Source organism: Gracilinanus agilis, chromosome 5, assembly GCF_016433145.1.
Source record: "Gracilinanus agilis isolate LMUSP501 chromosome 5, AgileGrace, whole genome shotgun sequence".
NCBI classification, from domain to species: Eukaryota; Metazoa; Chordata; class Mammalia; order Didelphimorphia; family Didelphidae; genus Gracilinanus; species Gracilinanus agilis.
Window position 1 is genome coordinate 300,867,882 of NC_058134.1, and position 16,365 is coordinate 300,884,246.

Genomic DNA, 16,365 nt, shown 5'->3' on the forward strand with positions numbered 1-16,365 from the left:
CACACATTCAGTGCCTGGGACAAGAGATCAGGAAAGGCCTCGTGTAGGAAGAGACGGAGTTCATGTAGTTATTGACTCAGTGAAGAGACCAGCTAGAGGCCCTCTCGTCTGAGGCCAGCTCGCCTCTGCTGAATGGATGAAGGTCTCAACAGAAAGCCATCCTGCCGGGTATCCCGGCCTGGGTTTGTCCTGACCTTCTTGGGATGGAGAGAGAGAGATCGAGGAAGGCCAGAGAAGGAGGACATTTGGGGTCTGGGGAAGAGTAGGAGCAAGGGCTGGATGGCCTCGAGCGTCTGCCAGGGGCCTGGGGGGGAGGCTGTCAGGGCTCCATCCTGGCAGCAGAGTGAATGAAACTGCCAAGTACACCCACGTCAGAGACGAGTCCCTGCCACATCGTTTTTCTTCTTAATGTGCCGCACGGCAAATTAAATCGCTCACTTCCAGGATGGAGCAGAGTAATGAGCAGAGTCAATTCTTTTCTATGTTTTAGTGCCCAATGGGATTTTTATTATTATCATTTCAGAGGCACTTTTGGAAATTTCCAATCACCCTGAAGAGTTCAGGAGCCTCATAAAGCCTCCTCGGCATTTTCTCCATTAAACAGTTGGTCAAAAATATGAGACTTTTCTTGAGTAGATTTCTGCGACACATGTAGCTCGTTAATCTTTCTAAAAGTTGGAAGTAAAAATAACTTCTCAGATTCTGAGTGCAGGAGGGCATTTTGGGGCAGGCAGCATGTAATGAATCCTGTTATTTGGACATGCTTAATTGGGTGTTAACTGTGGGGACGGCAGTGGGCTGTGTTTTAAGGCCTTTTTAAGTCAGTTATCTTTTCCTCATAACGACAGCTCTGCGTGGCTAACTGCCAGAGTGTGCGGCTGTATCGGTGCCAGTGCTGTGAGATATGTGTGTGCAGTTGGATGGAGGGGCCAAACTTTGTACGTCATAGACTTGGGAGATGCTGGGCAGAGAGCCGGCATCAACATGTTGCCTGGCTCTTATTTTCACTGGAGTGAGTCAGACTGGTAAAAAGAACGAACTATAACCTTGCCACTTTTGCCTCGTATTTTCATACTTTTTAACTTCTGGGTCTAGGCAATATTAAGTTAATTCAAAAGAGAAACAGATCTCTTTAGAAACACATTTCACTGACCCTGCATTTCCCTTGTTTTACTCTGTAACAGGTTTGCCTTTTTTGGCCCTCTTGTTTTTGTCTCTCTCCAGCCTTTTCTCTTTTGATTCCTCACTGTCTTCTGGGGGAATGTTCCACCATTATTTTGGATTTTACTTGTCTTGAGACAGAGCCCATGCCTTCTTCCCCAACTCATGCTGTAGACTTTGTGACTTTAGGTAATTAATCATAACAAGTTTTATTAAATGCCTCTTGTGCCCCAGGTGCTAGGCTCAGGGCTGGAGATACAAAGACAAAAACAAACCATCTATTCTGCTGTTATCTCCCTGTGCCCCCAGAGCAGCCATTCCCACCTTGCTCCAAGACCTATCTTTCTTCTGATATTGCTTTAAAAATCTTGTTGATAGGGGGCAGCTGGGTGGCTCAGTAGATTGAGAGCCAGACCTAGAGACGGGAGGTCCTAGGTTCAAATCTGGCCTCAGACACTTCATAGCTGTTTGACCGTGGGCAAGTCAAACACTTTACCCCTACCCTAGCCCTTACCATTCTTCTGCTTTGGAACCAATACATCAAGTATTGGTTCTCAGATGGAAGGTAAGGCTTTTTTTTTTTTTTTTAAATCTCGTTGATTGTCCTTTGCTTTCCTCCAAGTGGAGATGAAGTAAGAGATGGTGGAGACAAAGAACAGGAACATCAGAGCCAGAGAGATGACCGCTTTAGCATGTAAAATAAGAATAGTTTCAGGACCCCTGACATTCACTGAGAGCTGGGGCTAGGGTCTAGCTAAAGTCAGTCAACAAAACTTTTGAAACAATATTGGGGAAAGATGAAACAGCGAATTTTCCATGGACCCCCTGACCTCACCCTCAACTAAGACCCTTGATTCATTTTATTTTATTTTATTTTATTTTATTTTATTTTTAAACCCTTACCTTCCATCTTGGAGTCAATACTGTGTATTGGCTCCAAGGCAGAAGAGTGGTAAGGGCTAGGCAATGGGGGTCAAGTGACTTGCCCAGGGTCACACAGCTGGGAAGTGTCTGAAGCCAGATTTGAACCTAGGACCTCCTGTCTCTAGATCTGGTTCTCAATCCACTGAGCTACCCAGCTGCCCCCCACTTCACTCATTTTACAGAAAAAGTTGAGGCCATTTGTAGTGAGTCCTCTCTTTGACCGTCTTCCTCATTTCCTATCACTCAGATGCCTTCTGCCACTATCTCCTTCACTCTTGTCTCCCATGTTGAGGTGAGGTGGCCTTATCCCTGACCAAGATGAGTCCTTCCACTTGCTCAAGTGATCCCATTCCATCCAGTCTCCTGCAGATGGTGACCCCCTCCTCACTCTTTCACTACCTTCAATCTCTCCCTGTTGATTGGTTCCTTCTCTGTTGCTTAAAGACATACCCTTACCTCTGGCATTCTGAACAAACCCTCACTTGATTCTTTCATCCCTGTTCACTATTATCCTATTTCTCCTCTGCCTTTAAAAAGCTCATCTGTATCAGGGGCCTCCACTTTCTCTTCTCATCTCTTCTGCACTCCTTACAGTCTGGATTCCAACCTCATTATCCACTGAGACTTCTCTCTCCACGGTGACCAGTGATCTCTTACTGGCCAAATCCAGTGGCTTTTTTTCTGTCCTCATTTTCCTTTACCTCTCTGTAGCCTTGGACATTGTGGATCTCTCTCTTCTCCCTAAGTTTTCAGGATACCATCTCTCCTGATTCTCCTCCTTCTTATCTGACCACTGCTTCTCTGTTTCCTTTGCTGGGTTCTTCTCCAGATCACACCCTGAAAACCATAGATGCCCCTCAGGGTCCTTTGCTCTTCTCCCTTCATATTACTTCTCTTGGGGGTCTCCTCAGCTCCCAGCATTTAGCTCTGCGCTTGGTACATTGGGAACATTTGACAAATGAGTTTCCATTCATTCTTTCACAGAATTGAAGCTCATTTAATTCTTATTGTAAGGTCAGTCAGTATGATTATTCTCACAGTTTTATGGGTGTGGAAAGTGAGACCCAGAGAGATTCCTGGACTTGTTGGAAGTCAGATAGTTGTAGGGGTAGAAGGAAGTCTTGGCTTGAGTATAGACCAGGCCCCAAATTTCTAAGACTTGATTTTTTTTAAACATTTATTAATAATCATTTTTAACATGGTTACATGATTCATGCTCCCACTTTCCCCTTCACCCCCCGCACTCCCCCCACCCATGGCCAACGCACATTTCCACTGGCTAAGTCTTGATTTTGTGCCATGGTATGGACCCCGATATCAAAGTTCTAAGAAGATGCAGACTCCCATTTAGGGTTTGCCCTTTCCTAGCTGTGTGCCTCCTCTTCTCTGGAGCTCAGTTTTGTCATCTGGAAGACAAAGAGTTTGATGTATTCTGTCTCTTTTGGTGCCAGAATCTGATGGCTGCTGCTCTTTAAACTACCCCATTCTGCCTCTTCCCATCTTCTAGTTGTTCATCAGACTTACAAATACTCTTTTTGAAGAATTTACTGGCTTTTGTAAGGATGTTTAGTAATGGAGAAAAAGGCTTCCTCCCATGGCACAAGAAAACCATCAGCACAAAAAACTTGAGTGCTGTCGATGGTTCCACAAGAATTACTCCAGCTCATGTTGGAGGCTGGAAATCAATGTTTACTAATTGCTATGGATTATGTTACTAAAAGACCCAGGGCCTGTTCTCCTCCTAATTGGGAAACTTTGCTTTTTCCCAGGGTCATCTGAGCAGTGTCTGAATGCTGTCCAGTTACGAAGGAAGCTTAAGCTGACGAGGACCCATACTTAGCTGTGCTTGCCAGGCCTAGGCAAGCTGTGATAGGATCGGGGCATAAAGCAGGGCCCTAGCCTCTGGGAGTTTGTTGTTTTGTTGAAGAGGAGAGCTGATGATTCAGCTCAGTGTGCATTGATGATGTGCTTACTGTGTGTGCCATGTTGTGCCTGTACATCTCAGGGGGGTTTGGGAAAGCTCTCAGGACTGAGGCTGAAGAGTGGGGTTGACTGCCTGTTCTGTTGCTTGTTAGCTTTTATCTTTCTGGGATTTAATTTCCTTCTTTCTAAAACAAGCTGGTTTAGCCAGGTGATCTCCGAGTGTCCACGCAGCCTCATGTCCCAGTGGCTAACTGAATGCTGCCTTTGTCCTCGGGATGCTTTTAAATTCCTTGGGCTTGGTGATACTTGGGAGTTGGAGACACTGATTAAAAAGTGGTATTGTTCAGTTGTACCTGACCCTTTGTGCTCCCATTGGGGGTTTTCTTGGCAGAGATCCTGGAGAGGTTTGCCATGTCCTTCTCCAGTTCATTTAATAGATGAGGAAACTGAGCTCATCAGCAGGGCTAAATGACTTGCCCAGGGTCACCCAACTATTAAGTATTTGAGCCCAGATTTGAACTTAGGTCTTTCCTGACTTCAGGCCTGGTGCTCTGTGCACTAGTGCCCCCAGCTGCCCTGTTAAGAAAGGACATGGAAGGAGTACTAAAGCCTTGGACTTCTTTAGGATTTGAGGCTTTCTAAAGTACCTGCCTGGTAGAGCTCTATATAATTGCCATTTATAGTACTAGGCCCATTTTACAGATAAGGAGAGTAAGGCTCCCCCAGTGAGGGGTGGGGGGAGGGAGGTTGGAGTCAGCCTCCTACCTTCATGTCACAGGCTCTTTGCAGACTCACATGGCCCTGTGTGTGTGCAGTAAGAGACTGCAGAAAAGTGGGATGAGAGAAAGGCACAGAGGGTCTGAATCAAGGGATTACACTTGTGGGCCCTGAACAGAGTATCCATAGTCATCTAGAAAGTTAGAGAAATAAAGACAACGTGGGGCAGGGGCAGTAGTTGGAGAGGTGCTAGGGAGGCCTGGGTTCAAGTGCTGCCTCCAACACCTCCTAGCTGAGCAGCCCTGGGGAAGTCCCTCAGGCTTGCTGCTGTCCAGGCAGCTCCTACATAGGAGTTCAGGAGGGTTTTGGGTTCTCCTCCCCAGTCTCAGCTGGCCATCATCTGGTAGTGGCTTCCCAGTCGGTCTCCCAATGTGTGGCCATGAAAGGTCCTTCCAGCCAGGACCAAACATTCTGGGTCCTTCCTTGGAAAACCCCTGGAGAAGTGAGCTTGCTGGAAGTTAGAGGCATAACCAAGTCCCCCAGTGAAAGGAAAGCTGGCGAGCAGGTGTTAAGGCTGGTTTAGGACTAGTGCGTTGTTTTGCTCCTTTCCCACGTCTAGACATGTCTAGTAAGTTGGGGGATGAAGTGGCAGCCTGATGCCTATTTGCACAAACTTTCCTTGATGGGGATGACCACAAAGAAGAAGATGGCCCCTGCAAGGGAAGGGTCCTTTGTGCCCCTGCTGGATGGGCTTGGGGCTGTGCATTAACTCTGCTCTTTTACATCCCCAGATCCACATTGACATCCCTCGAATGAGTCCAGAGACATTAATACTGCAGCCCAAAGTGACGGAGGTAAGATGGCCAGCCGCAGGAGAGTTCACCATTTTTACCTTATTGTGAAAGAAACAACAGCGAGAATAACAACAACAACAACACCAGTTAGCATTGATATGGCATCTTCTACATGTTGGGCCCTGGGCTATCTGTCTGATCTTCATAACACACTGTGAAGGAGAGGATATTTATTATTATCCACTTTTTTTTTTTGTTTGTTTTTTTAATTTTTTTAAACCCTTAACTTCTGTGTATTGACTTATAGGTGGAAGAGTGGTGAGGGTAGGCAATGGGGGTCAAGTGACTTGCCCAGGGTCACATAGCTGGGAAGTGTCTGAGGCTGGATTCGAACCTAGGACCTCCTGTCTCTAGGCCTGGCTCTCAATCCACTGAGCTACCCAGCTGCCCCCGATTATCCACTTTTAAAGTGAGGAAGCAGAGGCAGATACAGATGAACACGGCCAGGTTGGAGCTCAAGCTTTCTTAAGTCTAGGCCCAGCACTGTGCATTAAGGCAGGCCCTAATGGCCTCTAATAAATGAAGGATATTTTTATAGTTAGGATTATTCTACATTAAAATTCAGTCTGATTACACTGCATCAGACTTTTAAAACACAATTTCTGTTCAGCTACATCGCTTTGGCTATGATGCTGTACTTCAAAATCTTTGTTAAGTTGCTAATGTGTTCATATCATTCATGGTGGAGTGAGAAAGGGCCCAAGTGCCCAGGGCTGACACTCAAGGGGCTTGTGGTTTGTGGGAGTTGATAAACACCTATCTATCTGCATGAAAGCAACTTAGATGGGACAATTACCTAAAAGGAGGAGGAAGTGCTTGGAGATTGGCAGGGTTAGGATGAATTATAAACTAGGGAGCTTGGCTGAAGTTTTGGCATGTTAGCTGTCCCATGATTGATGGATAGCTTGACCATCAGTGAAGATGGTGGCCTTGGAGCTCAGGGAAGGTATACAGAGGCAAGAGACTGTGGAGTGGGATTGTAGAATTCTGATGAGTTCACTTTGGGATGAGCAGAGACTTTGGGAACTGTTGCATGAAATGGAACTGGCAGCCCCATTGTGGATGTTCTTGAAGGCCAGACTGAGGAATTTGAACATTTTCCAGTTCCTAATGGCAGTGGAGAGCCACCGAAGGCAGAGAGTGTCATGCCTAGAGCACAGTAATATTTGTCTGACAGTGTATGGGGGTCAGTTAGAATAACTTAACAGTGGAGAAGAAAATATCAGAAACAATCACTGTTTTAATTGATAAATCTCTAAATTAATGAAAAGAAAAAGTACTTTAGGATGTAACTCCTGTGTGCCAAGTACTCTGCTAGGGGTACTGGGGATACAAATAATAAAGTGAGATAGTACTTGCTGTCCTGGAGCTGGGTATTCTTATGGAGAAGACCACCTGTATTGGGGAACATGGACCAGAGGAGACAAATTTGTTTTGGGGAGTCACAGCAGAGCCAGATAGAAAGAATCTAACTACCCCCCCTCCAGAAGTGGTGGTTCTCTGGAGATGATCATTGCTTCCATAGCAGGAGATGAAAGTGGATGGGGCTAGAACTTGCTAATTTGAAGATAACTTTTGAGAAAGCTGGGAAGCAGATCAAGATCATCTCAGTGTACACCAAGATAGCATCCATATGAGGACATGATTTAAATATAAAGGGTGGTGAACAAACAAGAGATAGAAAGAATTACAAAAAGTTAAGTGGATAATTTAGATTAAATTATACATTTTCGTACAATCAAAACCAATGTAGCCAAAATTAGAAGGAAAGAAAGAAAACCAGAAAATACTTTCAAAGCAAGTTTCTCTGATAGAGACCTCATTTCTGAAAAATATAGGGAGCTAAGTCAAATTTGTAAAATTTATAAAAATAAGACCCATTCTCCAATGGATAAAAGGTCAAAGGATATGAAAAGATAGTTTTCAGTAGAAGGCATCTAAACTATCAATCACATGAAAAAAATGCCCTAAATCATCAGAGAAATGGAAATTAAAATAACTGGCTTACCACCTCACATATATAAGCTCAACATGACAGAAAAGGAAAACAACAAATACTAATAAGGATGTGGAAAAAATAGAGACACCAATGCATTGTTGGTGGAATTGTGAACTAGTTCCTTCATTCTGGAGAGCAATTTGGAACTATGCACAAATAGCTATAAAACTGTACTCTACCTTTTCATTCAGCAATACCACTACTAGATTTGTATCCCAAAGAGATTAAAGAAAAAGGAAAAGGATATATATGTACAAAAATATTTATAGCAGTTCTTTTTGTGGTGGCAAAGAATTGGAAATTTAGGGGATGCCCAGTAATTGGGGAATGACTGAACAACTAACAATTGGTTGTTGTTGTTGCTGTTTTTTAGTTCTGTGTCCATTCATTCATCCATTTATTTATTTTGATTTTTTTAATTGATTAATTTTGAATATTTTTCTATGGTTACATGATTCATGTTCTTTCCCTCCCCTCCTCCCTCCTCCATCTAGGAGCCTACGAGCAGTTCCACTAGGTTTTACATGTATTATTGTTCAAAACATGTTATTCATATTTGTAATAGAATGATCATTTAAAGTCCATATCCCCAATTATATACTCATTGAACCATGTGATCAATCATATATTTTTCTTCTACTCCCACAGTTCTTTCTCTGGATGTGACTAGCATTCTTTTTCATAAGTCCCTCAGAATTGTTCTGGATCATTGCATTGTTACTAGTAGAAAAGTCCATTATGTTCAATTGTGCCATAATGTATCAGTCTCTGTAAACAACGTTCTCCTGGTTCTGCTCTTTTCACTCTGCATCAGTTCCTGGAGATCTTTCCATGAATAATAACAATTGTAATGGAACACTATTGTGCTATAAGAAATGACAAACAAGATGGTTTCAGAAAAACCTGGGAAGACTTATATCAACTGATGTATAGTGAAGTGAGTAGAACCAGAACTGTTACACAGTAGGAGGACAATTGCTGAGTCACCCTATCTTGGGGCAATTAGATGATATCTATCTATCTATCTGTCTGTCTATCTATCTATCTATCTATCTATCTATCTATCTATAGATATAGATATAGATATATAGTCTAGGAGTTCTGGACCTTGAGTCAGGATGATTAGAGTTCAAGTCTGACCTCAGATATTTCTTAGCTTTGTGACCCCAGACAAGTCACTTAAAGTATGCCTCATTTTCCTCATCTGTAAAGTGAGCTGGAGAAGGAAATGGCAAACTACTCTAGGTTCTTTTCCAAGAAAACCCCAAAAGGGATCTTGAAGACTGAACTGACTGAATAACAGCTCTTATTCATGCTGGAAGTGTAGATGCCACCCATGGGTCCAGTCATGTGCCCCTTCCCCTTCTTGAATAAGTAGCTGAAGAAACTCATTGGCATGAGGACTGAGACAACTGATAACCAGGAAACTGGTCCCTCTTGTCATCAGGCCTGGGTTATTGTTAGTCCAACCCTGTGGTCTCATAAGTGTCCTTTCTGAGTCTTGTTCTTCCAACAGCTTCAGTGACATCCTTTCTGAATGCTTCTATTCTTAGGGTCAGATGACAACCTGTCTTAAAGGTGTATGATTCCTCTTCTCCCAATTTATCTTCTCTTGAATAATCCATCATTCATTTCTAACTAATTTCTCTTGGGGCTGCATATCTTCCCTAGATTGCCAGATTTACTGTAGAAATAATGTCATAAGCACCGATTGGCATCTAGAAAAGATGCGTGATTCATGCAGGCTGGCAAAGGGTGATGAATGAATCATTTGAGTGAAAACCTTTTTAGGAGGAAAATCAAATAATGAGAGAGGATGATTCTTTTACTAGAAATATTGAGATGTCAGCCCTTTGACTAAAACCTTCCAGGTCATTGTTCTTTGATGTGGCTTGGAATTTGGTTCACAGGGAAGGATATCATGAACCAAAGAGTGGAATTGGTGTAGTGGGTTTTTATTCTTCTATAGAATCCTTATTGCTCCCATTCAGGTCTCCTTTCACGTGGATGTTTTATTCTTAATGACCTTGTTGGGGGACACCATTTTTATTATCTCCCCTTCTAGATGAGGTCACGGGTTTAGAGTGGGAAGTTACTCCCCAGAAGTTAGATTCTCTGGTGCTTAGCCTCAGGCCTTTGGCCCCAAGACCCCACCATTTGTCTTGGCCTGCTTTTTGGTGGCTCTGGCAATGCTTCAGTCTGCTTTTCTCTTATTAGGATTGCGCTGAAGGGAGAAATGTGTGAGGAAAATGAGTGACTCTCAAGTATATTTTGTTTTCCTCATTAAATCATTTTGATTCAACCTGCCCTTTGTGGGGCAGTTCCAAACCAGTATGTGGAATTCTTGGAATTTGGCACACAAACCCTGATTGGGATGTGTGGTATGACCTTTGTATCTGCTTTGGGGCTGGTGTCTGGCTGGTAAGGACTTCAGAGTGGCCTTATCAAATCCTATCCCTAGATGGGGGAAACTGAGGTGAGGAGAGGCTGAGTAACCTGCCCTGTAAGTGTCAAAGGATGTGAGCCCAAGATGCATTCTTTCCATTCAGCCTTGTCAGGAAGGACATTTGCTAGTCCTCTTCAAATGCCAGCATGGAAGGTTTTCTGGCAAGTTTCTTCTGCACACTGGCTTTGTGGGCTACTTGCTTGTTGAAATCAGTCCGCCCGTGGGCTTGTGGGGGCCCTGCCACTTTCCTTAATTATGTTCTTGCTCCTCACCACCCTCACTGCCTCCATTTGTTGTCTTCATGGCCAGTGAGGGGGCAGTCCTTACCCCACCTCTGTACAGAGAAGAACACTGAACCTCTGAGAAAAAAGGGCAGGACTGGGTTCAGGTGATGCTGCTGGTCAGTGGGTGAGCTGCTTGGACCCACTCACCTTGGCCTTTAAAGCACCAGCCTTGCCTGCATGTGGCCCCTGGCCCCTTTTGTCCTTTCGGATACTGGTTCTGTGCTGTTGGGAGGAAAGAGTTTGGATGAGTCCAGAGCCTCCCGTGGAGGGGACTAGAATGGAAGAATCCTCCCCACTACCTGCCCGCCTGCCCCCCTGGGAAGAGATGAGAGCCCAGGCCGGAGGCAGTCATACTCCAGAGGGAAGCACCGAGCTTTGGGCCCTGGCCCAGGCCTCTCTGGAAGGTGGTAGCTGCCCTCAAATCCTCAGGATCTGGGCTGGCACTTTGTTGTTGTGGAAGCTAAATGTGATTTCTTCTACTTCCTCCCTTTTTGGGGGGTGGCAGGGAAGGAGAAGGAGTGCACTTTATTTAATTCTGTCCATTTTGGTGGGTCATTCTAGACCCACTGATGGCATGGTTCCCCCCCCCTTTTTTTACAGTAACAAACTGTTATTTCTTCAGGATTTGAAATCCAAAATTAATGAAACCTATTTGTGCTTTGCTGGCCTATCTAGGCACCTACTGTTTAGTGATTTGAGGATGGAATAAGGGTTGGGAATTAACATAATTTTAATGAGGTGAATGAACTGTTGATACATTTGGTTCCCCAACAAATGAAATGGTTGAAGTGTAAATTACAAACTGAACGGGAAATCATTGCTTGTTATAAGAGGGCCCAGCGTGATTAATTATGATGGAGACATGGGGCAGTGCTCAGAGGGTTTCCTCTTTGTTGTCAGGACGTTTCCAGTGGTGGGGTTACCTCTCTTCCTTTCTAGAATGCTGGCACTTTAGGTATTTGGATCACCTTCATAAGGGGCCGTGACTTGGCCACGATTTGGCAGGTTTTTAGTCCAGGCCACCCCCAGAATGGAGCTGTCACTCACTTCCCCCTAAGCCACACCCTTCTTTTGGACATCAAGCAGCCTTGATTCTGTGGATCCCCACTCAGAGCTCTATTTTTGGTAGTCTGAAATAAGATAATATTTGTGAGGTACTCTATAAACATAGAAATGATATCTCTTATTAATGTTATTATTGTTTTGTTACGGAAATTATATTCCATAGTACTTTACGTGAGGGTTAAGAAGTGTGCTGATGATACATGATAGAATTGTGGTGTTTTTAAGTCATGAAATCACAATTTATTATTTTGAATAATCATGAAAATGATTGACTACATTCTTAGTCTCAATCAACTTCCTTTCTGAATTCACAATTCCCCATTCTCATTGTGTACTTCAGTGCCAGCTATAGCAGACCTTAGAATAAGTGGGTCTCACTGGCCAGCCTGATATTAGCAGCTTTGCATAGGATATTGTATAACCTCGAGCCTTCTGAGGGGGCAAGAAGGCTACTGATGGGGACAGACAGGTTCCCACTGGCTGTTAAGATGAAGAACTGGGATGTGTTTAGATTTTGGGCATTAGTTACCTCCCTAATTCACAGACTTCCTTCTCCCTTCACTGATGGAGATTACAGCCCTTCTTCTTAGAGAGAACATCTTTTTGGTTCGTATCCAGGAGACCAACTTTCTCGGGATATGCCTTTTGGGGATAGTGGAATCAGCCCTTTTATTGAAGTCAAATGACTAGGATTCAAATCTTGCCTGATACTGCCTGTGTGGCCTTGTGCCAGGCACCTATTCTCTCTGGTCCCTTGGACCTTAGTTTCCTCATCTGTAAAGCAGTGGGTTGGGCTAGATGGCTTCTGAGATCCCTGTGAGCCCCAGATCTAGGATCCTATGCCGGTCCCTAGTAGATTGGCCCATAGGCATCACTGGGCCCATCCTTAAGCTGGCCAGGCTCTTCTGGAAATGCGGTGGAAAGCCCAGGCAGGGAGGTGTCTGTAGAGTAGCATCACCACCTTTCTAGGGATTGTTGAGTACCATCCGTCTTCTCTGCAAGATACTTCTCCAGGAATGGAGAGTGTGGATTGTTGCTAATGAATTGACTTTTGCCAGCTCAGGCAAGAAAGTCATGAATGTCAACAGAACTTTAATAGCTAATGATACCCAGGAAGGATTCATTGTTAAAACACTCTGCTCCTATTCTGTGTGTTTGTTAAACACATCCAGTTATCTTGAGCATTCTCCCTTTATTCTCGTTTGGCAGATAGCATCACCGTTTAAACAGACAGCACATTCATTTAAATGGGAGTTAATGTTCTGTGACTGAGATCTTTTCCCCTCTAATTCTGTTATTGAGGAGAGTGATATTGCTTACTCTTTCTAATTGCTAAAATTCCATGTGAATGCTTCTTCTCAGTGATTGTCCCTGTAACTTGCGACTTTTGTTTCCAGAGGGTGAGGAGCTTGGAATTAGGGTCAGAGCTCACATTGTTAGTAGCACAACACGGTCCTTCCCCTTACCACTGTCCCACATAGCAGCCCCATTCTGCGGATGAAGAAGTGAGGTTTAGAGATACAAAGGGACTTGTCCAAGGTCCCACCTTAGAAGTGGAGGCATCTAGGGAGTGAGCCCCAAAGTCTTTGAGGGATCCCCAGATACTGTAGTACCTCCTGAAGTGGCCTCTGACCTGGTAATACCTCCTACAAATGAAGGCTTTCATCTTCCATGTAAACACTAGCTCAGAAACCTTAATATTAGTCATTCAGCAACCATTGATGAAACACTTATTATGTGCCAGGTGTTGTAAAACAGTGGGGGCAGCAAAGAAAAGACTACCAATCGCTGGTGTTAAGGGGCTTGCATTTTAATAGGAGACATACCCTAGACACCTCTGTTTCCTATAGATTAAAAAATGAAAGGCCTCCTACAGGAGGTGATGTCTCAGATGAGTCTTGAAGGAAGCTGGGGATTCTGAGGGGTGGGCATGAGGAGGGAGAATGTTCCCATGAAAAGGGGCCACAGTGAAGATGCCAACAATCTGGAAATGGGGTTTCCTTTGTGATTTGTAAGGGAAAGCAAAGAGCCCCATACAGCTGGGCCATATGGAGGGGATGATGGGTAAGGTTCTGAAGAGCCCCTCTGTCAACAGAGAAATTTATATTTATTGTTACAGGTCATAGGGAGCCAGTGGGATACCCTGAGTTGGTAGGTGACAGATTGGAGCAGGGAGACTAATCTGGAAGCCATTGAAATATCCAGTCAAGAGTGAAGGAGTATCTGTGCTCCAAGTGACAGTGTGTTTGGAGAAAGTAGGACATGTCTGAGAGATGGAGGGAGAGGATGACCAGCTTTGGCAATTGATCAGCTATGTGGGGTTTCCTATGATGACTCTGGGGAGAGTGATGGTGCTTTTGAAGACTAGTAATAGGGAACTTGAGAAGAAGGGAAAAGATATTGAAAGGAGAAGGAGAGAGATTTAATTAGTTCCATTTTGGACACATGGAAGTTCAAGATGCAGTTTGAAAAACTGACTAAGCAGTTGGTAAGTAGTATTAGACCTGGAGCTGGACTTGAGAATTATCTGTGTAGAGATGCACAGTGAATCCTGGGAGCTGAAGAGATCTCTAGTGGGAGTCTAGTAGAGAGAAAGGAGTAGAGGCTGAGAATAGGCCTTGGAGAATGGGTTTCTGGGAGGCCTGAGTAACCCATCAGCCTAGGGCTGGCTTGTTCCCCGTTATCCTCTGAGGCTTTTGGCTACACTCCCTAAAGTGGAGGATGGCTTTTTTCTAGTCATGACTCAGATCTCTATTGTTTGCTCACTTGGATCCTGATCCTGACTGACTCCAGACCTTCTCTTCCTCCTGTGACAATTAAAAATCCCAAGAGATTGGCTTCTGGGTAAGAATATCAATTTGTTGATTAGGCTAGCATTAATTGAGAAATTAATTAGTTGGTCAGTGATCTCTCCTGGTAATCAAAGACCCCAAAGTCCCCTTGAGTAGACCCAGAAATCAACAGTTATTCAGCCCCTCTTTTGGACATCCCAAGATATCTCTCAACTCATCCCTGTGACCTGGTGGTGGTAGGTTAGACACGTACAAGAGTCTTGTGCTCCTCTGCTATGCAGGAGAGAAATCCAGTTGTGCCCAGTCAAAACTGACCCCCACAATGAATTCCAGTGAGAGACTGAAGGACTTTTTTGGGCTATGTGTGGATACATCTAGCATAAGCTGCTTCTGTTTACTGAGTAAGGCAGATCTCACATCTCTTTCATAATCTTGTGCTTTCCTATCTGTTCTGTGATGGGGAAAATTCTTTTGGGAAGGCATAAAAAGAATGAATACTGAGGCTGAAGGACTGATTTTGAGTCTCTAATTCAAAACCCCAATATAGAAATATTTCAATATTATTAAAAACAAATCTCCTCACTCGCAAATGCCATGTTTCTGTGTTTGGCAGGGCTTCCTCCCCTCTTGGTCTGTTGAATTTCTGCTCATCCTTTAAGCCAAATCAACAAGTATTGATTAAATATTTCCTGTGTGCCAGGCACTGTGCTAAATAAACATTGCAGGTACAGATGGAAGCAGAAAGTAAAGTTCTCAGGGAACTTTTACTCTAATAGGGAAGCCCATGCTCAAAGGGAGCCAGAGAAGTGGGCTGGCTATGGGGAAGGAGGAGCAGAACTCTGGTGGCAAGGATAGGAGTGAAGGATAGCTGGCCTGGTCAGGAAGGAATTCACTAGTGGGAGAAGGGGGCCCCCTGGCACATGCAGGACATTGACAAACCAAGCAATAAGAATTTGAAGAGATCCAGGGGGAGGAAGGGAGGGAGGGAAGTCACCAGCAAAGAGGGGAAGAGAAGGCTCAGAATGACCTTCTTGGTGGTGGCCCTGGCAATAAGCCTGGAAGGAGACAAGCTATTCCAAGGTGAAGGTGAACAGGGAGAGCATACTTAGCCTTATCTATCTTTGGCCAGTAGTGCCCAGGTCCTGAGCTTTTCCTGGGCTTGACTAAGACCCAGATGTCTTGATTTGCCTTTGACTTGCTTTACTCAACCTAGCAATGGATTGTCAGGCTTAGCAAGAAGCCTCCCCCCTGCCCCCCCCCCCCCATCTCTTTAAAATATAGTTCAAGGGCCCACTCTTTCAAGAAGCCTTTCTTGATTCCTACCATACATATGGTTGTGGCCTTTCTTTCCTTCCAGCCTCACCCAACACTTTGTATATGCTTTACTGGCTCACTTTTCATGTAACATTATGTATTAACTGTAGTAACACCATTTTTATGGCTTGGATGGCATCTTACCCACTCACCTTTTGGGGGCCAGGACCATAATCTCTGCCAGTAAAGAGTATGTCCATCAGTGTTTTGGATTTGAATGGTTGGAACTCTCTCTTTTCTGATAAGAAATGGAGGCCCAGAGAAAGGGAAGGGAGCTGTTTCAGTTTACCCAGATGTCGTGAACCCAAGCTGGCTGATTTCCCCATTCCTCCAGCCTTTTTCAATACTGTCATTAGGCAAAAACCAGAATTGATGTTTTAACCTGGCAGTGAGGCCACACTCATGAGAGTCTGATCTTCTTAGAGAGGCCACAGGATGCCTGGTGCTCCCTGGACGATACCTACCGAACAAGGACGGAGACACTGAGCCTGCGGCCCCAGGACACTGCCTGTCTTGAGTGAGCCCACATCCAGGAGGGCCTGATGGACAGAAAAGGGTCATAGGATGCCAGGCTATGCCTTGGAATGCACATGTGCCATACATAATCTCCCAGTTGAACAGAGACTGAACATTCCCTTGTTGGTCATTTGGAGAAGACTCCTTTGGTGAATGGATGGAATGGAGGCTGTTGGGATCCTAGACAGAAGCCTCTTAACAGTATTTGATGAATGATTTGGGAAAGGTTTCCTGGAGGAAGGAGGTATGTGTGTGTGCATGGGGAAACGGGGAGGAGTGGGGGGAGAGAGAGAGAGAGAGAGAGAGAGAGAGAGAGAGAGAGAGAGAGAGAGAGAGAGAGAGAGAGAGAGAGAGAGAGAGAGAGAGCACC

At 44.5% G+C, this 16,365-nt stretch overlaps 1 protein-coding gene across 1 annotated transcript in view; it reads left to right on the forward strand.

Annotated features, from left to right (window-relative positions):
• TBC1D22A (TBC1 domain family member 22A) overlaps positions 1-16,365 on the forward strand; it is a 346,099-nt gene that overhangs the window by 80,949 nt on the left and 248,785 nt on the right. The window contains exon 7 of the mRNA XM_044678628.1: positions 5,517-5,579. Coding sequence (XP_044534563.1) covers positions 5,517-5,579 — 63 coding nt within the window. The remainder of the gene's footprint in view (positions 1-5,516; positions 5,580-16,365) is intronic.